We start from the raw sequence: 23308 nt of genomic DNA, 5'->3' as shown, positions 1-23308 counted from the left end.
GTAAAAATAACCCAGGGCGGTGAACAATAGCTGAGGATGGTAAACAACAACTAAGTAGGTGAACAAGAGCTTAGGGTGGCAAGCAAGAGCTAAGGGTGGTGAACAACAGCTATGTTAATGAAACAAGAGCTGAGTGTGGTCAACAAGAATTGTGAGTGGTAAACAAGTATTAAGGGTGGTAAACAAGTATTAAGGGTGGTAAACAAGTATTAAGGGTGGTAAACAACAGCTAGGTTAATGAAACAAGAGCTGAGAGTGGTAAACAATCAATTATTCAGGGTGGTAAACAACAGCTAGGTTAATGGAAAACAACTAGGTTGGTAACAAAGAGTTGGGGTGGAAAACAAGAACTGTGGGTGATATACAAGAACTGGTGGTGTTGAACAATAGCTAAGGTGGTAAACAAGAGCTGAGGGTGTTAGGGAGGTAAACATCAACTAGGTAGGTGAACAAGAGCTGTGGGTGGTGAACAGGAGCTGAGGGTGGTGAACAACAGCTAGGATGGTGAACAAGAGTTGAGGGTGGTAAACAACAACTAGGTAGGTGAGCAAGAACTTAAGGTGGTTAACAATTGTAGGTGTTACACAAGTATTGTAGTGGCACCCAAGACCTGGGTGTGTTGAACAAGAGTTTAGGGTGGCAAAAAGAATTGTGGGTGGTAAACTAGAGTTGAGGGAGGCTAACAAGAACCGAGGGTAGGTGAACAAGAGCTGAATGCAGAAAACAAGATTTGGGGTGGTAAACAGGAGCTGGGTTAATGAACAACAACTAGGGTGGTAACCAAGAGCTGAGAGTGGTAAACAAGTATTGTGAGTGGTAAATAAGTATTGAGGGTGGTGAACAACAGCTGGGGTGGGAAACAACAGCTAGGTTAATGAAAAACAACTAGGGTGGTAACAAAGAGTTGTGGGTGGTAAACAAGAACTAAAGGTGGTATACAAGAACTGGTGGCGGTGAACAACAGCTAGGGTGGTGAACAAGAGCTGAGGGTGGTAACCAAGAACACAGGGTTATTATCACCCGTACACATTACTTACCACCCGTCAGTATGGTTTATTACCGTACGCCTTATTATCACCCGTACACATTACATACCACCCGTCAGTATTGTGTATTATCGTACGCCTTATTACCATCCTTACACATTACTGACCACCCGTCAGTATGGTTTATTATCGTACGCCTTATTACCATCCGTTAGTATTGTGTATTATCTAACCCCTCGTCGGTGTTTGGGATCAGAAGGGCTTAATTGGAAAATGCGTCTAGGATAAATGTGACACAATTTGGACACGCGCCTGCTATGTCTTATTTTTTACTATTTACACATCTTCATCAACCTTTTTTTTTACTTACGTAAAGATCCCTAGACAGTTGGAAATCGAAAATAAGAGTAGGCTAATGTCGTTGTCCTGACAAAATTTCCCTCATTGCACACTGCATGGCGTTTGCCCATCCTCAGTAGCCCATACAGGTGCAGAAAAGTAGGACGTAAAATTTTATTTTATTTCATTTTTTTTCTACGGATTTCTTATACAAACGTAATACTATGATGCTAAATTTCATAGCAACACTAACAGCGCCTTTTGGGATGTATGCTAATTTGGTGTAAACAAAATGGCGGAATTTCTACTTTCGTTCCACTGCAAGAAATTCAATTTATATTAACACGGTCTTGTATGAACCTGACAAAATCCATTACAAATTACTCAGAGTCGACTAATATGTCACTGAAAGAAACAATTATATCAAAAAGGCTGACATTTCATGAATTTTTAGAGATTTTTCTGCCACCCGGATGGCGAATAGTCAAATTAATGGACGTGGACTATTCACCACCCGGGTCGCGAATATCCACGGCCATTCCGTCCAAAGATCACACCAAGTTTCATCAGAATCGGATGAAAACTGTAGCTTCAATCCTGCTCACGAACAATTTTTAACAAATTTCAAGGCGTTCTAAGTCAAGGGCAATATCTCAAAAACCGTTCATCAAAAATATGTCAAATTCGAACTAAACCGAGATCTTATCAATCTAAAGCATCAGACCAAGTTTTATCAAAATTAGATAAAAAATGTAGTCTCTATAGTGCTCACAAGAAATGTTGACGGACGGACCGACGGACAGGGGCGACGACAATATACGACCACATATTCATGTGGGCGTATAAAAATTGTTGTGGTCTCTTGTAAACAGAGCAGTTTTCTCCCTTTCACAGGTGGCGATAAAAAACAAGATGTCGACACAAGCACCGCTTGTAAACAATTTTGAGGTCCCTTCATGGTAGGTTTTATACTATCTTACCGAACTACAACCATTTCGTTATGTTTTCCTCTAATTCATATTTGATGAGCTTCAATATGCATTAATCAAATAGTATGCAAATATATTAACTACCGGTACCAAACCCTACCATGTAAAATTGTGATAGGCTTACTTACTGAGTGACTGTACTGTAATACAGCCCTACCGGTAACTTATAACAATAACATAATGCAGGGAATATTATAATAATCTCAGTTTTGTTAAAGTTATATCCTTGTTAATTTATACGAAGTGCTGTCTAGAACATTGAATGAAATCTGTAGATTTAATAGGACTTGGCAAGGTTTACTCAATTTTGTCAGGTTCCCAGCGATTCTTTAGAATTTTCTTTTTGAGACTCAATGTAATAGAACTTTACACTGCACTGATATTTTACAGTGCAGTAATCGGTCTGGACAGAGACAACCTCTCATTGCGTGACTCTAAACCAGCACGATGCCAAGCCCCTATCAGCTAGTTTTTCTCGTGAACCAGTTGGGACTTGACCCAGATAATGTGTGGCTGCCTAAATGCTGCTATAGTCTAACATGGTCATAAAATTGACCAAAACTAGGTTTAAAGATTACACAAATAGACTGGAAGGGTTGGTTGCATCTTTGATTTCATTGATTTTACCCTGACTGTGTAGCTGACTTAACCCAATGGAAAAGGCTAAAAAGTCTAAATGTAATGCTTGTTTGCCTTTCAATGTTGTTATATTTATATCTCTTTGACCATAGGTACTGGTGCTTCATCCTGAGTTAAAATTGAAGATATACAAACATTCTCCATTGAACTTATAACAGTGCTCGTAAATGATGAACACAGTCAAACAGGTTATAAGTTATAGTTATATTTTTTAGCTAATTGTTTGATATATTTCAGGGCTGGAAAACCTGCACCTGGTCTTCATCTTGATGTTATTAAAGAAGGTAAAATGGTTCAGGTGAGTTGTGAGCTAATAAGTTTTAACATAATCAATGAGATCAGACCAAATTATACATGTGATAAAGAATAAGATCATACTAGCCTTTAAAATATATTGTTCAGAAGTTACATCTAACTACACTCATGATTGATTGATTGAAATTAATGTGATGGAAAAGGTGAATATTAGGGTTCTAATGTAGATGCAAATTTACATATGAAAATTTAATGATTTTACAGTGCGGAACAGTTTTAAACAAATATTATCATTTCATGTCAATTTCAGACCATAACCTGGACAATGTGTTGATAACAATTAATTATTAGCCAAAATTTATTTTTTATAATCCATTTTGTTCTTTTGTAGAAATTGATGATTGACGAAAAGAAATGTTATTTTTTTGGTAGAAACAAACAAATGTGTGATTTTTGTATTGATCATGCCTCTTGTTCCAGAGTTCATGCTGCTTTAGTGTGGCATAAACACCTTGGTCGACCATTTATTATAGATTTAGGAAGTAGTGAGTATTAGATTTCTTATACATTTTACATCTAGACAAAAATGGCTGCACATTACTTATCAATATAGGAAAATTTCCAAACTTGGTTGGTTACACTAATCTCACTAGTAAAAACGATTTCCTGCTGAAATCAGTGAACTAAAGACAATTGTTTTGTCAAAACAGTTTTCATTAGATAGAAAGCTGAATGCGAGTCTGATTTAGACTATCTTGAAGTATCTAATTTCTGGAGGTCAAGATGAAATGCTTCATAATTTATCATAAATGCAATGATCAAATTTTAAAGCTATGGAAGAGTGGGATGGCTACTGCTGCTATACTGCAAAAACTTCCCTCATTTATTGGAACAGGAAATATCAGGATATTCACCAGTTCATATAATTGCCTTCATGCCTCTCAATAGTTCTTACAAATTTGTACTAATCTTTCCAGCTCATGGAACATATATTGGTCACATAAGATTGGAAAAAAGGAAACCACAACAAGTACCTATTGATAGTGAATTACATTTTGGTGCCTCTACTAGAATTTATATAATAAGAGAAAGACCCCAGCCTCTAGGTTTCGATGATAATGATAAGAGTGATATTAGAGATGGTAGTTTATTAGGTTTACCAGAAACAGAAACTGAATTGGACGTAGGTTTATTTCCTAATAGTAGGCTTATTGTAAACTTATATCACTATTACCTATGTATTTCAAGGATATTTTGATAATAATTTAAAGTTAGATATGTAGAAAAGACTAATGGAATTTGGAATTGTGTACAAAATAATTTCTTGGTAACAACTAACAAGAAAAGGGCAATGGTTTATTCACAAGCTAAATTCTAGTTTGTGATATACATAGAATACAAATTATTGGCTAAAAGACAAAGAGTATACTTTTCCACCAACCAAGTCGGCCAAAGCTAATGCTAAAGGAGTGAACTATCTATCCAAAGAGGGACACACTAGTCGCCTCTCACTTCCATTTACCGAGACACTCCAGTCGAATAAGCCCTCCATTTAACTCCATTGGATATCAGATTGCAAACTTTCCAATAAGATCAATGACAAATCTAAACTTGGACACCCCCACTTCTTTCTTTGTTATACAATTTCTCCCACTGGGTGCTCGAACTTTAGATTTCCCCTATAGCCTCCCCACCCTCTCACTTCCCAAACGATGTAAGCTCGTACATTTCCATTTACTGTTCGGTGTTGGACGGTACCCTCACCGCCCTGTACATGTCACTAGTCACTGATAATCAGGGATAACTGGTCGCACAACCAATCTTTATCTCGTATAGAATACAAGTTCAAAGGGAACATGATTAAGGGATAATATCAGTGGAAGCTTGTTACAGATTCAGGTTAAATTTCATATAATTAATTCACAATTCCATGTGATTGGATAACAGTGGTCACATGCATTCGGTTTATATCTATGTAAACAGAATATAAATATAAGCTCTGCCCCTTAACAGAATACTTTTATCGTTGAGATTGTTTGATGTGGCCACTACACGGTGTCAATGTCTTCTGCTTATATGTTTTGAGTCAAGATGGCAGAAAACAGTGACATGTCTGGGCATAGAAAGTTCTGTTAGAATGTACAACAGAGATTGCTCCAGTAAAAAACAAGAAAGAAACAGCAATACACTGTCTGCTGTTGCACTTGCTGACCCCCGTGTTGACAATACCGCCTCTGTACTTTCTTCGATCATCAACAGAGCCAAAAATTGACACTCCACTAAATGATCAAGGTATTTTCCAAATTCCCTTGTCTGTGTACACTCCAAATTCCAACAATATCATGAATTCTGGAGTTATTTTGAACTCCTCTTTCAATAATTGCACCTTTCAGTCAGGCAGTAGGCAGTAGACTATAAAGATAGTGGACCACAGCCATATACGCCCACCACAGGATGCAGATGGTAAAAACGAAACATCCTTTTTAAGTTTCTTCAAAATCGGTTGAAAACTAAGAGAGTAATAGCATATTCAAGATTTTGGGGCAACTCTGCTTCTAACGGTCAAAAATAACTCAAATTCGAACTTGATCTTTGTTTTATGAATATGTATACACATACCGAATTTCATTGCGTTTACAAGCAAATGTTGACGGACTGACGGACGGACAGGGGTGCCGACAATATACGTACACATAGAGGGATGTGGGCGTATAAAAAGGGTGACCTACCTATTTCTGATATATTGTTGGTATCTGTTCATAAGCGTTATGTTAAAGTCTTATGTGTTTATGCGCCCATTGAGTGCCTTAAGTTGTTGTTATATTGGATGAATATTTAAACAAGTATTCGAGTTGATTTAATTATAAGGAATGACCTGAACATTTTTTCAGTTAGTCAATGTATTAACAGAACTTACAGAAATAACCTGTGTACACTTGTGTATAAACTACTATGTTTTGTTATGGCGATAACTGTTCAGCTAAAAAAAGTTTTATTTCTGTTTTAGAATTTAACAGAGTTTAATACAGCTACAAACAGAAGAGTAGCCTCTGTTGTAGAAGGTAGTAATAATAAAAATCCTTTAAAAAGAAAAAAGAAAGGTGTACACATCACTTTTAATGAAGATGAAGAAGTCATTAATCCAGGTAAAGAGTGGAGGGAGAAATGTTTGATAGCCTCCCATTATTTAGCAATGACACTTAAAGCTATTATATTTCTGTTTCTGTATATATTTCTGCATATATGCTAGTATGCAAGTTGATCATTTGCCTTATTCTGTAAATTTAAGTCAGTAGTAGTAGTTTGGCTTGTCACCCAACTGTTATCAGATTTTCAGTTAAATTTTTATTTGATTACAGAAGATATAGATCCATCGATTGGAAGATTTAGAAATCTTGTTCAAACAACAGTCATACCATCAAAGGTAAATAACTCATTTTTACAGTATATATTCCTTTGTTAAATTTTCCTTATAGATTAATTTTAACTTAAAATTTGTTGAATTTCTACTAAATAGTAATTAATGTTACATCTGAATTTCTTATGCCGTATTTTTGTGTTTGTTTGTGTCACTCTCAGTTGAATTTTTAATTTCAGAGAGCCAAAATAGAACATGGTTTAAATCAACCTAGTATGACAGACAGTATCACAAAACGTTTACAAAACTTTTCTTATGGTGCTGCTGGTTTATATGGTGACTTGCCCACGTTGGGAAGTACAAATGCTGGCTCTACATTAACAAGTACCTTCAGCATGGCTGCTAAATTAGGACTCTCTATGCCCAATTTAGCACCCGATTTGGATGTGTCAGCACCAGAAGTGAAAGCTCCTGAAATTAGTGTTGCATTTACACCTGAAGAGGTGTCTAAAGAACCGAAGAAAAAGAAATATGCCAAAGAAGCCTGGCCTGGCAAAAAACCTGTGCACAATCTTTTAGTGTAGTGAATGTGTTCTGTTTAATATTTTCAAAAGATTTGTTCATGTTTGCTGGTAACTCAGAATGTGAGTCAGACTGTTTGACTATCATCACAAGTGTTGTTGTGATTTTGGACACAAGATTCTGTGAATTCTACACTGATACTAAAGAGCACAGTTGTGAATATTTGTTACACCAGCCAAGACCAAATACCATTAGTATGGGTATACATATCTTCACAATATTAATCTACTTTGTCTCATACCTTATAATAACCACCTTTCTTGTGTCACAGAAATTTATAAATGCACTGATTTGATTGTACGCTAGCGAATACAGAGCCAATCAGAGTTTAGACAGAAAGTCTTTCAAGACTAAGTTATATTGTTATGGTCCAATTGTCTAGGACTCTTGCTGCATTCCCTGATACAAGAAAGGTTTTTATTTCAGTAAAGCAGGGTTGGTGATTTTTTTTATTTAAATCAAAGTTTTTTGATTTGAATTGTATTTTATTGAGTTTTTTAGTTATATTCTGTGGAGCTGTCCTAAAATCCTTTTTTTAACCAATATGTGTAAGTTAGCTCCTCTGCATTGTAATATTATGGCAAAGATGTAAACAAGTGTTTGTAATTCAACTGAAAAATAGGTTTAATTTAAAATCGTAAGATAATTTATGTAATCTTTCTGATCAGTTCAAGTGTCCTGTGGTGGCTAATTGAGTACGGTGCTTCCTGTCTAATATGAGGTCATGGGTTCAATACCCTGTTGTTATTATCAAGATTTCTCTTTTCTTTACCAGGGGCGCAGACTCAATGGGCTGGCAAGGAGTAGCACCTAGTGTGACAAGGACAAGACTAGAAGTTTTGTTACATTTAATGCTGTCAATAATTTGTTTTATTCTTTTAAGAATCACCTGATTTAAATCAATGATATTGTAAAATCGATCCCCTGAAATTTCTAGGAATAAACAAACTATTCGATGATAAACTAGTGTATATATTAGTCTCAATACCTTATATAAACTTTCTCTTCATTATACAGTTAATGATTTTATTAATTTGTATCTTTTTTTTTTAATTCAAATCAATGATTTTTTTTTAAAAATAATTTAAATCAGCCACACCTGCACTCAAGGTAAAAGACAAAGTCGGTAATAGCTTGAAATTGTGAAGATAAACAAAGATGATATACAAAGATGTCATGTGTATTTTATCCTTACCCAAAAGTATATTGGAGTGAATCATTGAAAGTCATGTTGAAAACTATGCATATAGAAAGTCTTAAAATGGCATTTATTAATTGTGAGTACGATATATGGACACTGCTTTATGGAACAACAATCACTGGTTAACATTAACATTTTATAATGTTTCCTTTAACAGTTTGTTTGTTGTTCAATAAAACTGTGTCTATATATGTATATAGAAACCTATCCTTAAACATACGAAACAATCTGATTCAACCCTACTTGTCTTCTACAAAATAACTTCTTTTATAATGTTTGTCCTTTTCTTAATGCACTTAATGCAAAAATGAATTATTTAGTTTAAGTGTGTGGTTTTAGGAACAGAAAATGATAAAATGACTGGAAACAATATTAGTTGCTTCTCAGTCCTATTTTCATCTTGAACAGTTCATTTTCATAAATTGTAGATGAACAAAAAATCAGATTCATTCTGATCTGCCTCATCTAGCTTGCAATTTGTTCAGATATCAAAGCGAATATTTAAGTAACTAAGCTCATAGCTCTTTTAATTGATGGGTTGATTCACAAAGACGTTTTTAATTTCATTTTGTATGATTCATCTACAGATACCAAGCAACAATTGATTTCATATTTCATTTCATTTAACATGAGATAAATCCTATTTCTAGTCTCATGAATAATTAATGTCTCTTGCAGATTATTTTCAATTCGATTCTAGTGTTCTGTAGAAAGAAACACAAGGAACACTCAATGATAAAAGAATATTAATGTATTTTCAATTCAGACATTGTCATAAGAACACTATGTTCTTACTGAAATATAGATCATGGCAAATGATCAAATTGGGGCTTTGAATTTTGATTTTCACGTTGGCAGCAACTATGTGCACTATGTGGACAGTGTGCATTGATGGATAGCTGATAGCATTTGATTGTGACAAGTGAGAAATATGGCTGAGATGTTTTAGGTTGTAAAGTAAATATTCAGACCTATGTATCTCTTAAAGGTGTAAAATGTAATACGACCACATAGAAATTTTGACCTAATTTGGTATGTATTTATTTGTAATGACGAGATGTTGGTCAAGTTGGAATTGGGCAATAATTGAATGAACGGTGTCGAATTATTGCGTTTGACTTGTAGAGGCAAAAGCTTTTTGTGATCTTGAAGCAAATAAGTGATAACTTAATCGAGTTTTTGTTCAACCAAATAGAAATACTAGTACTGATAGTGGTTTTTGTAATTATAAAAATTAGAAGTAAAATTTATTACATTATTATAAGCCACCCATATCCCAATATAAAAATCAAACAGCAGCTTAAATTTTGAGCGGAACCGAATGTTACAAATTTATGTCATGAAGAGGCAATGTTTATATGAAGATATATTACATTGTATCTTATCATGAATGGGTGTAACCAATTTTAAAACCATTTAAAAGTACATGACAAACATATATGTTATTGACTTACTCAATCTTATTCATATTTCATTATTCATTGTGAAATAACATGATTTTCATGTGGATAGGTTTCCAACACTAACTTCACTTTAATATTGGAGCAATACTTAGAGGGGAATTTTCATCATTTAAATTGATGTCAACTATATCTGAAAATGTGTCTATCTAAATGTGTTATTTACTAGGGTTAATTAACAACGGAGTGTACTTATTGTTAAGTAAGCAGTTTGATCTAGTTTTGGTGTTTAGCTATATAATGGCTCGATATTTTGATTTCTGAATATGTATGAGACGCATTTCTTTACAACCAAAGAACTGTTTAAAATGTTTACGTAAACCTCAGCGGCAAGACACTTTAAGTTAAAACTTTCAGATAAGTTTAACATTTCTCTCGATTTTTGTTGTATTGTTTTTAGAATGTCCTTTTAAATTTGACATCGGAAATACCATATTTTCACTTTAAAATCAACATGCTATAAATGGCGAATTTTATTGTTAAAAATTATATATTAGATCTTGAGTGGTACTCTGTCTATCACTATAATCTAGTTATTTGTACTGTGTTCATTTATTTGATATATTGACAGTATTTTACAAATTATGTTTCTTATTTAATGTTATGAAAATAAGTGAAAGTGACTCGTCACATGGAATTTTTCAAGAAAAGTAACAGCCTGGAGGACACGGGTCCTTGGATTATTGCTCCATTTGAACGACTTTAAGTCTGCTTCATGTCAGCCCCTGTGACCTACATCACTGGCAGGGGAAAACGGGGTTGAAATATTCGTGTAGATGGAACACAAGGCGATATCAACATGTATTCAGACAACAATCTACCAAAATTGGTACGCCTTTATATTCGTTAATATATGTAACTGAAATCATTTCAGTGACACCGCAAATCTGCATTATAATATATTTTTTTTTAAATAATGGGACCACCAAGTTAGTTAATCACAGTATAGAGCGTGACATTTTACGTAATGTTTTACTGACCTTAAACAATGAATAATAAACAAACAGATTAACAACATTCTTAAAATAATAAGTATGTTTTCTCCAACTTTTTTCCTTGTTTACGCACGTGACATCCAGATCTCAGATTTTATACGTTTGGTTCTATAGCAACTCTCTCACCAGGATAAAATTCAGGACAGGATAGATTTAAAGATATCTAAATAGCTTTTCTAGCCTTCACATATTATGTAATGAAGACAATTATATTTATTTATATCACTGAAATGTTAAAAAATACATATAGATAGAAAATTTCTATTGTAAAGTTCTTTTCATTTTGACATAAACAATAATTGCTGTTCCTTTGTCACTGTTGATTAGAAACTGGTTTTCCTTAAAAGAAACTTGTTCGGATTTTTAACTTTGTATTTCAAAACTTGGGATTTAAACCGAAATAAATTTAGGTCTAGCTTATAGATGAAAGATAAACCATAAACACCCAACAAATTGTATGAAAAGGCCAGGAGAGGGTACTATAGGCGAAAGCCTGTTCCCTAATCGTATTATGTAAATAATAAATATGGTTTATACAAAAGAGGGCCACTTTTCAACAAATAAGAATATGAGCTATCTTATTCTTAATTGCTGTCTTTATTAGTAAATAAGAAAAGTCCCCGGAGTTGACCACAAATCGTATGCTTGCGGAACTAATTTTTTTTTATCAAAAAAGTTTGCTGGAGTTGAATGCTTCCTTAACCCTACAAACAAAATATGAAATTGATGAAATAAAATAAATGTAAATAATATATGGGTTCAGTTAGTTTCTTTAAGATTTTTTTTTAAGAGAATTCTCATATTTCACCTTGGCATTTTTAATCATTAAAGTTACCATGGGACCTTCCACCATCAGCATTAATTCACAATCTCTTTTATTGACTGTAAATGGTTTGTTCCAAGTGCTGCTTGGAATTTCAATAGTTTCCATTATTTTCACACCATGTAAACAAAAGTCTTTTACTAAGCGTTGTATATATCTATATTGAGCCACTTCCTCTTGGAATTCCACTCCTAATGCATTGATTGTGTGGAATAATTTTTTCCGAAAATGATTGTAAAATATCATATCGGCTTTTAGTTCTATTTCTAATTTGTGTCTGCCTGATGGCGTTAAGGCATAAGTGGCCTTTTTCATATTTTTCCCAGATACCATAGAAATTATGTCTGACATCTCCCAACAAAATAACCTTTTCATTAACACTAAAGATTCTTCAAAATACTCGTGGATTATCACAAAATCGAATTCCTTATCAATTCGAGCCAGATGTGTTCTGATCGCATTCTCATCTTTGCGCAGGTGTGACTGTAATCCAAATTCGACACTCATCTGTTGATGAAGTGATCGAGGATCACCTTTAAATGGATCCTCGAACATAAAAACGTTCGATTTATTTCTCCTAAAAACTCCCCCGTGAAAGCTCCCATCAAATTCGAACGATATGTAACGTTCCACTGGTTCACGCATAATTGCCAAATATTTAGGGCTATTGGGAATAAGTTTCTGATAAAGTTTACGATCATAAAAAGAGTCAATATCCAAGATATTAAACGATTGACCTTCGGGTATCTTTACTAAATTATGTATACCACTAAAAATCCAATAATTATTGACAGTATTCATAAGAACTGTATTCAGATCGTTCTTCATTGAAAACCGTCTTAAAATGTTCGCTGTTGTAGTACTGCCACATTTATGCACTTTTAAATAGGCGATGTTTTTAGTTTTATTACATGTGGTCGTAATATAAACCATATCATTGTAACCAAGTAAAGTTGCTTTATCCACAGTCTCATGATCCTCAAACAAACTGGAAACAACCGAGGCGCCATTGAAGAACTTAACAGCATGTTTAGCTTGAGTTGGAATCGTGGTATATTCTAGAAGTAGAATACCAAGTGTTAACAAACCTAATCTGAAAAAGAAAACAATCACAGACTATTTACATTGCTTTGGCTATAGTTCAGGACTTGAAGGCACCGTAGTTGCACATTGTTAATTGCATCGATGCATTTACACAAATACTCATTAAGCTGCACATATATATGTAGGTAAAACTGACATCATTCAAACAAATATCTTCAGTCAATAAATATTCAACAAATATGCCCTGTTCATAATTTTTTTTTTACAGATAGTCTAGATATGAGCAATTTAGGGATATTCATTGCTAAACACTATCAGGTCAAGTGTTTTTTTATTGGTAGGCATAGGCAACAATCATTAGTTCAAAATTGGTTTGAACCTGATTTTAAGATTTTTTTAGTAATCATAGGTTGATGGCGAACGTGTAAACTACAGAAGAAAGCAAAAGATGTCTTGCAGTTATTTTATATCCATCGTTATTTTCAGAGACTCATATTTATATGTAAAGACATTGGAGGAAGTCAGTTTGAAATGGACTTCAAGGCAACAAAAGAAAGCAGTAGAATTTAAATTGGCTTATTGACCACAAAAACCTGAAAAACATTGTTTATATTACAAACATTGGTTATACCCCCATACCACCATGGATTGTTCTGGTCCCGAAAGTACCCGATCTAATTTTTGGTCGATCGGCCTTACTTTTGCGAAAAAGTCGTGAACCTGTGAGAATTATCGAGCACTGCCCTATACATTCGGGGGAAGATATGGAGCGATGGACTCATTCCTCCGAGGGAAGGGCACAGAAAGTGATCGGCTTCTGGACCAGATTGTCACCGATTTTGATCGACCTGATTGTTGTCCTGAAACGCCTCTAATCGCCCCGATTCGACTCCGATCGTCACGAATCACCTCTAATAGTCCTAAATCGCCTGGGTATGGGTAATCACGGACGTTCCACGCATGTGTCCGAAGGTACAACCCAAAGCCGCTTCCCCTGAGCAAGTGACCGATCTTCTTCTTTATTAGTAAATAAGAAAAGTCCCCGGAGTTGACCACAAATCGTATGCTTGCGGAACTAATTTTTTTTTATCAAAAAAGTTTGCTGGAGTTGAATGCTTCCTTAACCCTACAAACAAAATATGAAATTGATGAAATAAAATAAATGTAAATAATATATGGGTTCAGTTAGTTTCTTTAAGATTTTTTTTTAAGAGAATTCTCATATTTCACCTTGGCATTTTTAATCATTAAAGTTACCATGGGACCTTCCACCATCAGCATTAATTCACAATCTCTTTTATTGACTGTAAATGGTTTGTTCCAAGTGCTGCTTGGAATTTCAATAGTTTCCATTATTTTCACACCATGTAAACAAAAGTCTTTTACTAAGCGTTGTATATATCTATATTGAGCCACTTCCTCTTGGAATTCCACTCCTAATGCATTGATTGTGTGGAATAATTTTTTCCGAAAATGATTGTAAAATATCATATCGGCTTTTAGTTCTATTTCTAATTTGTGTCTGCCTGATGGCGTTAAGGCATAAGTGGCCTTTTTCATATTTTTCCCAGATACCATAGAAATTATGTCTGACATCTCCCAACAAAATAACCTTTTCATTAACACTAAAGATTCTTCAAAATACTCGTGGATTATCACAAAATCGAATTCCTTATCAATTCGAGCCAGATGTGTTCTGATCGCATTCTCATCTTTGCGCAGGTGTGACTGTAATCCAAATTCGACACTCATCTGTTGATGAAGTGATCGAGGATCACCTTTAAATGGATCCTCGAACATAAAAACGTTCGATTTATTTCTCCTAAAAACTCCCCCGTGAAAGCTCCCATCAAATTCGAACGATATGTAACGTTCCACTGGTTCACGCATAATTGCCAAATATTTAGGGCTATTGGGAATAAGTTTCTGATAAAGTTTACGATCATAAAAAGAGTCAATATCCAAGATATTAAACGATTGACCTTCGGGTATCTTTACTAAATTATGTATACCACTAAAAATCCAATAATTATTGACAGTATTCATAAGAACTGTATTCAGATCGTTCTTCATTGAAAACCGTCTTAAAATGTTCGCTGTTGTAGTACTGCCACATTTATGCACTTTTAAATAGGCGATGTTTTTAGTTTTATTACATGTGGTCGTAATATAAACCATATCATTGTAACCAAGTAAAGTTGCTTTATCCACAGTCTCATGATCCTCAAACAAACTGGAAACAACCGAGGCGCCATTGAAGAACTTAACAGCATGTTTAGCTTGAGTTGGAATCGTGGTATATTCTAGAAGTAGAATACCAAGTGTTAACAAACCTAATCTGAAAAAGAAAACAATCACAGACTATTTACATTGCTTTGGCTATAGTTCAGGACTTGAAGGCACAGTAGTTGCACATTGTTAATTGCATCGATGCATTTACACAAATACTCATTAAGCTGCACATATATATGTAGGTAAAACTGACATCATTCAAACAAATATCTTCAGTCAATAAATATTCAACAAATATGCCCTGTTCATAATTTTTTTTTTACAGATAGTCTAGATATGAGCAATTTAGGGATATTCATTGCTAAACACTATCAGGTCAAGTGTTTTTTTATTGGTAGGCATAGGCAACAATCATTAGTTCAAAATTGGTTTGAACCTGATTTTAAGATTTTTTTAGTAATCATAGGTTGATGGCGAACGTGTAAACTACAGAAGAAAGCAAAAGATGTCTTGCAGTTATTTTATATCCATCGTTATTTTCAGAGACTCATATTTATATGTAAAGACATTGGAGGAAGTCAGTTTGAAATGGACTTCAAGGCAACAAAAGAAAGCAGTAGAATTTAAATTGGCTTATTGACCACAAAAACCTGAAAAACATTGTTTATATTACAAACATTGGTTATACCCCCATACCACCATGGATTGTTCTGGTCCCGAAAGTACCCGATCTAATTTTTGGTCGATCGGCCTTACTTTTGCGAAAAAGTCGTGAACCTGTGAGAATTATCGAGCACTGCCCTATACATTCGGGGGAAGATATGGAGCGATGGACTCATTCCTCCGAGGGAAGGGCACAGAAAGTGATCGGCTTCTGGACCAGATTGTCACCGATTTTGATCGACCTGATTGTTGTCCTGAAACGCCTCTAATCGCCCCGATTCGACTCCGATCGTCACGAATCACCTCTAATAGTCCTAAATCGCCTGGGTATGGGTAATCACGGACGTTCCACGCATGTGTCCGAAGGTACAACCCAAAGCCGCTTCCCCTGAGCAAGTGACCGATCTTCGCGCGTTGTTCTGTTGTTAGAGGCCGAAATTTGATGATCCCGTCTCGAGAGAGGACGCTTTCGGTCACATATAGCTTCGTCAAACTACGCTTTCATTTGGCTACTCTCATCCGAACAGCGTAGGAAGATCGCTCACTTATGGTGAAAAGCGGGTCTCTACCAGACCTTTGCCGTGTACCTACAAACATCGATCGCCCGAGGAATGTCTGTGATTCGTCTCTCCGCAATAATCCAGTGGTCGGGACTCAATCGGGTTAAAAAAAAGTGGACGAATTGAGGCGATTCCAGACGACAAGCGGGCCAATCAAAAAAATAAATCATCGGAGACAATCTGGTACAGATCGGGCTAACATTTTAACCACCACTTATTTTTTCACTCTGGTAGTTGTGTGGATTAGGTTAAATTTGGTAATAAGTTAGCTATATTTGGAGATATATTTAATCCATTCTACTTGTCAAGCGTTCGCATCGGTGTTAATTTGCTCAGTCAAGTGAAAACGCTTATTCAATGTGTAATTTTGTTTGATATTTTCATTGGTTTATGTGTGAAGTTTCTTTTCTGACTTCATAAATTTTGCTCTACAAATTGTGAATTGTACATAATTATATTCCTGACACATTTTCCGGGTTGGTATGAAATCCAACAATTTCTCTGATTATTTGAATGGTTTGGGCTGTGTGATTGAAATGATAAATTGATATTATATACATGTATACCTAGGGAGGTCTGCATAGATTGATCATTTATCATAATTAGAACAAATGAGTTTACTATGCATTAATATTGTTATTTATATTAGAAATAAACTTATTACACACTAAAATGATATTTGACCCGAGCTCCCGCATTTAATCTTCACAAAACATTTAGAAGACATTATATTTCTTGATAGTAATCATTTACTTCAGAGGCGTAACCTGAATGCTAAAGATATAAAAAAAACAGACTCTCTAAGTTCCCCTAGGGGTATGTCCAACATTCCATTTTTATACGCCCTAATTTCCTGCATCAGCGATGGAGATCGCCATTAAATTTATTTTCTACGAGAATAATCCCTATTTCATGTGGTATATTGATTTCGTTTTCATTGATCCATTATTCTCATTATTCTATTAACTCGAGAATTATAATTTAATGTAATTGAACTATATTCATACAATCAGGTTCACAATCATTTTGTCAATAATCTTCAAATTGGCATTAACAAAAATATATGGAATTGCTTTATGCAGTGTGTCCGGTTTGAGAGTAATTGTCTTGAGAGTGCAGTCCCACTAGTGTGTCCTTGCCTCAGAATTGCATTAACACTGGCACAAGAGAGATTGGCCTCGAGAGCGCAGTGTCAGTGGCATGAGAGTGATTGGCTTGAGAATGACTGGATTGAATGTGGTGTCACATAACCGAATTCAATAATTCAGTTGTGCAGTGTGACCATTTCGATAAACTGTTTTTACTAATAACTCATCATTTCTGAGCCAATGTTAGTCGATAACCTTCAAGATATATATCAAAGTCTAGTAAGGGTCATCATGTGGTATATTGACATGGCATTAAAATTCATGAAGAAGAAAATGAGTAAAGTAATTTTCCAATCTGTTTTATTATATTATGGTAAATCTGTCCCATGAATATTCATTCAAAATGATTTAAATTGTAACGGGCAAACCTGTGAATTAATCGTATATGGTCATTATCAAAGCAAATATTTTTGTGTTGCTTAAACCTACATTTAACCTAGTAACTAAAAATCATAGCATTTTAGCAAACAAATGAATTCGAATTGTAAATGTGGGTGTGAAGTGAAAGTATGGCGCGGTAAACGGTGCAGGATGATTGATGCATATATAGTGATATGATATATAGTTTAAAGACTTAATTGCATAATAATATAGATGTACAAGATAAATAATAACAATATTAATTTGGTGTGAGTGTTTGTAATCACTCAAGGATGAACTAGAGTTGGGCGAAATGAGATATTTTGTGTATTGCGATATATAATTTGTTTTTATCACATAGGTTCAAAGCTTAGGAACGTGAGCTGGGATTAGACCTTGCTGAAACAGGTTAGTTTTACCCTTCTGGTAGGGAACTGGTACGAACGATTCAACTGTAACTCAATAGCCCAGCGTCAATTGTCTTATGGCAAACCTTTCAGGAGCCATGTTACAATAAAATATTAATCCCGAGAGTGTTTTGAAAACTGATTGGCATAAATTTATCGACTGAATAAATTGATGAAGTTGGTCAACGTTTAATCTATCTCCGCGATAAAATCTTACATATCGTCTTTTTTACGGCTGATATTGCGAAATATCGCCATGATAATATCGCAACGGTATACCAGTATAAGTAAGTGATTGTTTATTACTGTGACATGTGTTATAACAAATATAAGCATATTGTATTCAGAACAACTGTTCCAAACACCCGACACGATGGACCTATTTTTCACTTAAAGTTAGTTAATATAATATAATACAAACATACATGCGCACGAACACATACATATTTATCCATAAGAATATATACATATATATATGTACATCTATAAGTTACCTGCTGATCTGCAATCTCAAAATACGAATTTTAATCCCAAATTTGGTCGAGTTTTGTATATTATACTAAACATTATACATAATTTTGCTTACGTCTTTTTGAAAAACGCATGATGTAGGAACTTAGTACTTTTATAAGGGAATTGTGTCAGTAATATTGTTAATTTCTCATCAGCAGGTAAATGAGAAATTGAACCATTGAAAAGAATTCTATCGAACCAATTCATAAAATTGACATTCAAGCATAAAACGAGACTCTTTTCTATGCTGACCTGTTCGCACAATTGACAAATGCGTTCTTTGGGTTTTTCGTCGACGAACCTACCGGTTTCAACCCTAAAGGGCAGTATGCCACATCTGATCTGAGCTAATATTGAGCGTATAGCGTTTAAAGTATTCTTCTTCTTTATAGACATATTTAAAAGTAGTGTACTTTCTTAGTTTACGAGAGTTATGAATTTTTATGTAACACGACTATTGATTTTTGATTTGATCATGTTAATATCAGCTAATGACTTATCACTCATTGTGCACACACCTCTTCGTACGATAACAACTATATATTCGAATGCTTGTAAACTCTAGATTTATATCGTTATTAAAACCTGCTCATTCCACAAAGCGATCAATGTCCTATCATGAAAAATTAATAACATTACATTATAACCAAAATTTATCATATTGATTCTGAATACTTTAAACTTGATTCAAACTATGTATTAACATTTCTATATAGCTCTACAATATTGATATTAATTTATTATTGTTAATAAATTATTATTATTTTAATTGGTAGGGCAATAAACTGGAAAGAGGTTTTACGTTATACTTGTCTTCACTACTGGACTATAGAAGACTGATAAACAGTCTTAGTGTACAGTAAGGGAAAATGTGCCTGGCACTACTGTTACGGAAGGCAAACGATGAGTTCAAAATACCTGTTGAAACAATTCTTATGGTCAACAAAACACGAAAGTTCATTTGTTTTGATATTATTGAGCACAAGTTATATTATATAAAAAATATAAAATAAAGTATTTTTCAATCGTGTCAAAATCCAGCCATTAACATGAAAAAAAAACAATGATCGTACAAATTGCCAAACTTTGACGGAAGCGAAAAATTAAATTTACGAAACGACATATATTTAAATTTAAATGATTAATATGGTAATAAAATGATATTCTATGACAGCCCAGGGGACATCACATCGATAGGGATATCGATTTAACGATTATTCATAATTGAAAGTTCGCTTAAACTAAAGAAAAAGTCACTACTTTGTGATCGAAAAAGTAACACATTCTAATCGTTGTTAAATGTCTTTCCTTTCACTATGTTTCAACAGTAAAATGAGTTTGGTAACTGGACGCTTCAAAATTGAACCATCAGCAAGTTTGACATCAACTATTCTAACCAAATTATCATCTCCGATATAAATTTCTATAATTTCTGCTAATTTCCATTTTCCACGTTTATTGTTCTCATCAACAACTAAAACTACGTCTCTTTTCTCTAGATTATCCTTACAATTTAACCATTTCTGACGAGGAGAAAGCTTATGAATATTAGTCATCCAACGACGCCAGAATCCATTCAACATATGGTTACAGAGTTCACGTCGTTTTCTAAGATTTCCTGCATAATCTTCACAAGGTATTTGTTGCGATGTAAGATCACCTGTTCCAATCAGGAATTGATTAGGAATTAATATAGGGCTCATCTAATGGCGAGGATGATTGAACAGTAAGCGGTCTACTATTAAGTAATCCGGAAATCTGACAGAAAATTGTTTCCCATTCTATAAAGTTAAGTTTATCAGCAGATACCATGTGTTTCATTGATTTCTTGACTTCTTGTACCATTCTTTCTACAGCACCTTGATGATGTGGTCCAGCAGGTGGTCCGAATTTCCAAGTTATTTTAAATCTTAAACAATTAGAGCGAATTTGATCATGATCTAGTCGAAGTTGTAAATCACGTATTTCATTGTCAGCACCTCTAAAGCAAGTAACATTATCACTGATTAACAGTTCAGGTGCACCACGAATACTAACAAATCGTTCTAGTGCTTGTAGGAACGCTGAAGTCTTGCACACATGTAAGATGCACAGCCCTAGTTACTGCACAAGTAAAAACAGCACAATATCCTTTTGTGACCGTATTTCTATTAAGTTTAACATTCACAGGTCCTAAAAAGTCCACAATTGTAGTTTTGAAGGGCGGTGTACACGGTTTAATTCTGAAGTCCGGTAAGTCTGCCATGCGTTGTTCCATCGGTTTTCTTCTATAACGAGCACATACAATACATTCTCGTACAACTTGACGCGATAAATTAATATCACCAATAATCCAAAACTGTTTTCGAATTTCTGCAGCTGTGCGAAGGTGTCCACCATGTAAACAATGTTTGTGTCTTTCTTGAGCTATAAGTAGACTAACATAATGTTTTATAGGAAGTAGATAAGGATGTCGGATGTCATAGGATAGTTGAGCTTTATCTATTCGTCCTCCAACTCTGTAGACTCGATCAATATCATTGTAGATGGGTTCCAACTTCATAATGTTGTGATCTTCAAAATTTATATCATTCTGGGCGAATCGTATCCAGTATAATTCAGCATCTTTAATTTGTTTATATGAAGGCCATTGAGCTACAGTCTTGGTTAAATATTTCAACCATCTACTTTTAGGTATATATTTTAAAGATAAAATTCTAGCAGTTACCATTACTAATTTTGTCCAACTAGAATATTGTTTCGGATCAACTATTGGAACGATATTTCCAATTCTGACAGCTAAAACTTTTGCATTTCTCACGTGGAATTTCTTCAATTCAACATCTTCACTGTTGACTGGAATGCAAGTAGGTGTTACAGGCCAAGTGTTTTCTGCTCTCTGAAGGAAGTCAGGTCCATCAATAACTCGTTTCATTTCACTGGCTTGTACTCCTCTTGATACTAAGTCGATAATATTCTGATCAGTAGGAAAATACGATACATCTTTGTACGGGTCAAAATCTGTTGTAATTTCACCAACACGATAAGCAACATAAGATCGAAAAGATTTTGATTAACCTCGTAGCCAGCTTATTGTTGTCATACTATCAGTCCACATTTTAACGTATTCGATTTTAAGTTTTAAAGCGTTGATAACAACTAACATCAGTCGTGATAACAACAGAATAGCTTGCAGTTCTTTGCGTGGTATACTCGATTGCTTCAAAGGCGTAAGTCTAGCTTTAGCACAAACAAATGTCAACTCGGCATTTGATTCGTCTTCATTGGACCATCTCATCCGAACTCCTATGCCCATTGCATCTTCCGAGGCATCATTAAAACCATGAAGCGACATTTTAGGTAGTTTAGATTGTCCTTGAAATTTTTCAGGAATTAAACAGCGTTTGATTTCGATTGAACAAACATCTTGAAGATCTTTCTTGATCTTATTGAACATAATATATAAATCACTATTAGGGTGAATCGGATCATCCCAGTTAATGTCATACTGCCATAATTGTTGTAAAAGTATTTTCGGTCGTACTAATATCCCTGATAACATACCATAAACGTCGTAATACGAAGTAGTCATCTTGAGAATATTACGTTTTGTCGGAACAAAATCTTTAAATAAAACTTCTTTTACACTGAGAGAGTCTGTCTTTAAATTCCATCTGGTACCAAGTACTGAGGTAACATCGTTGACGGGATAGAACTCGGTATCGCAGAGAGCTGGCTTATTTGATAACCATTTGCGAATTTTAAAATTTCCTTTTTCTAAGGTAGAAGTAAGATTAGATTTTAATCGTTGAGCTTCATCAGTTAACCTTTGCGAATCTGTGAGATCGTCGACATAAAATTGATTGTTAGCGATTCGCTGAATTTCAGGATCATCAGGAGCGTTTTCAGCAGCAACGTGACGTAAGGCAATAATGGCTGCAGCAGGTGACGGTTTATCTCCAAATGTAACTGTTGTTAATTCGTACTCGTTGATTGGGTCTTCTGGATGCTTACGAAATAAATAACGGTGAAAGCGAGCATCGTCGGGTGCCATCTTTACAGCTTGAAACATTTTACTAATGTCAGCAATAACACCAACTTCATATTCACGGAATCGTAAAGCTATATCAAATAAATCTACATTCATATTATGACCTTTGGCTAAATAATCATTTAAAGAGTGACCTTGGAATCTAGCTTTACCATCATAAACAACTCGAACTGGCGTAGTCTCTGAATCTCTGAAAAACCACATTTTTGTACCATTAGCATTATCAGTATGCAATTCATATTGTGGAACTTCTCGTGCAACACCTCTAGAAACTTAATCATCCATTTGTTTGCAATAAATTTCCCATCCACGTGGACGGTTTTGAAACTGTTTCTCCAAATTCATTAAACGTTTGACAGCATAATCGTAATTATTTGGTAATTCTAACGGCGATTTCTTCCAGGGTAAGTTAATCTGATAAATACCATCTTCTAATCTAGTAACGCTATTCTGCATCTGTTTGGTAGCTGATTTCTCTTCGGCGTCAATTGCACATTTGCAACGTCGAGGTTCAATTCCCATACGTTCGATGCCGAGAAAATCTTCAATTTCACTTACGGCAGAAACTTGCGTAAAGTTCATAATGTTATTTTTAGGTGTTTCGTTATATCGACCTCCTTGAACATACCATCCTAAAGGACATTTAACTGCGATAGGATCATCCTCGTTAGGGCCTATTAAATATTGCTCTGAGGTAAGTAAATCTCCATTTTCGACTCCAAGT

The 23308-nt window shown here is 34.6% G+C and overlaps 2 protein-coding genes across 2 annotated transcripts; one reads left to right on the top strand and one right to left on the bottom strand.

Annotated features, from left to right (window-relative positions):
* Positions 1-3191: 3191 nt before the first annotated feature.
* LOTGIDRAFT_102248 (hypothetical protein) lies at positions 3192-7150 on the top strand (the record flags this gene model as incomplete). Its single annotated transcript, XM_009045496.1, has 6 exons — positions 3192-3251; positions 3600-3753; positions 4186-4391; positions 6216-6354; positions 6568-6666; positions 6849-7150. Coding segments are annotated over 6 exons (960 nt in total), but the record flags the coding sequence as incomplete, so codon positions are not given.
* Positions 7151-11576: 4426 nt separating this feature from the next.
* Positions 11577-18950, bottom strand: LOTGIDRAFT_152008 (hypothetical protein; the record flags this gene model as incomplete). The annotated part of the gene is made up of 4 exons (XM_009045495.1): positions 11577-12615; positions 12716-12720; positions 13902-15009; positions 18856-18950. The coding sequence occupies 4 exons, from the start codon at positions 18948-18950 to the stop codon at positions 11577-11579; spliced, it is 2247 nt and encodes a 748-aa protein (XP_009043743.1).
* Positions 18951-23308: the final 4358 nt, after the last annotated feature.

Source organism: Lottia gigantea (genome assembly GCF_000327385.1).
Source record: "Lottia gigantea unplaced genomic scaffold LOTGIsca_1, whole genome shotgun sequence".
Lineage (NCBI taxonomy): Eukaryota > Metazoa > Mollusca > Gastropoda > Lottiidae > Lottia > Lottia gigantea.
Note: the sequence above shows the minus strand (reverse complement) of the source record. Positions and strands in the feature narration are given on the sequence as shown.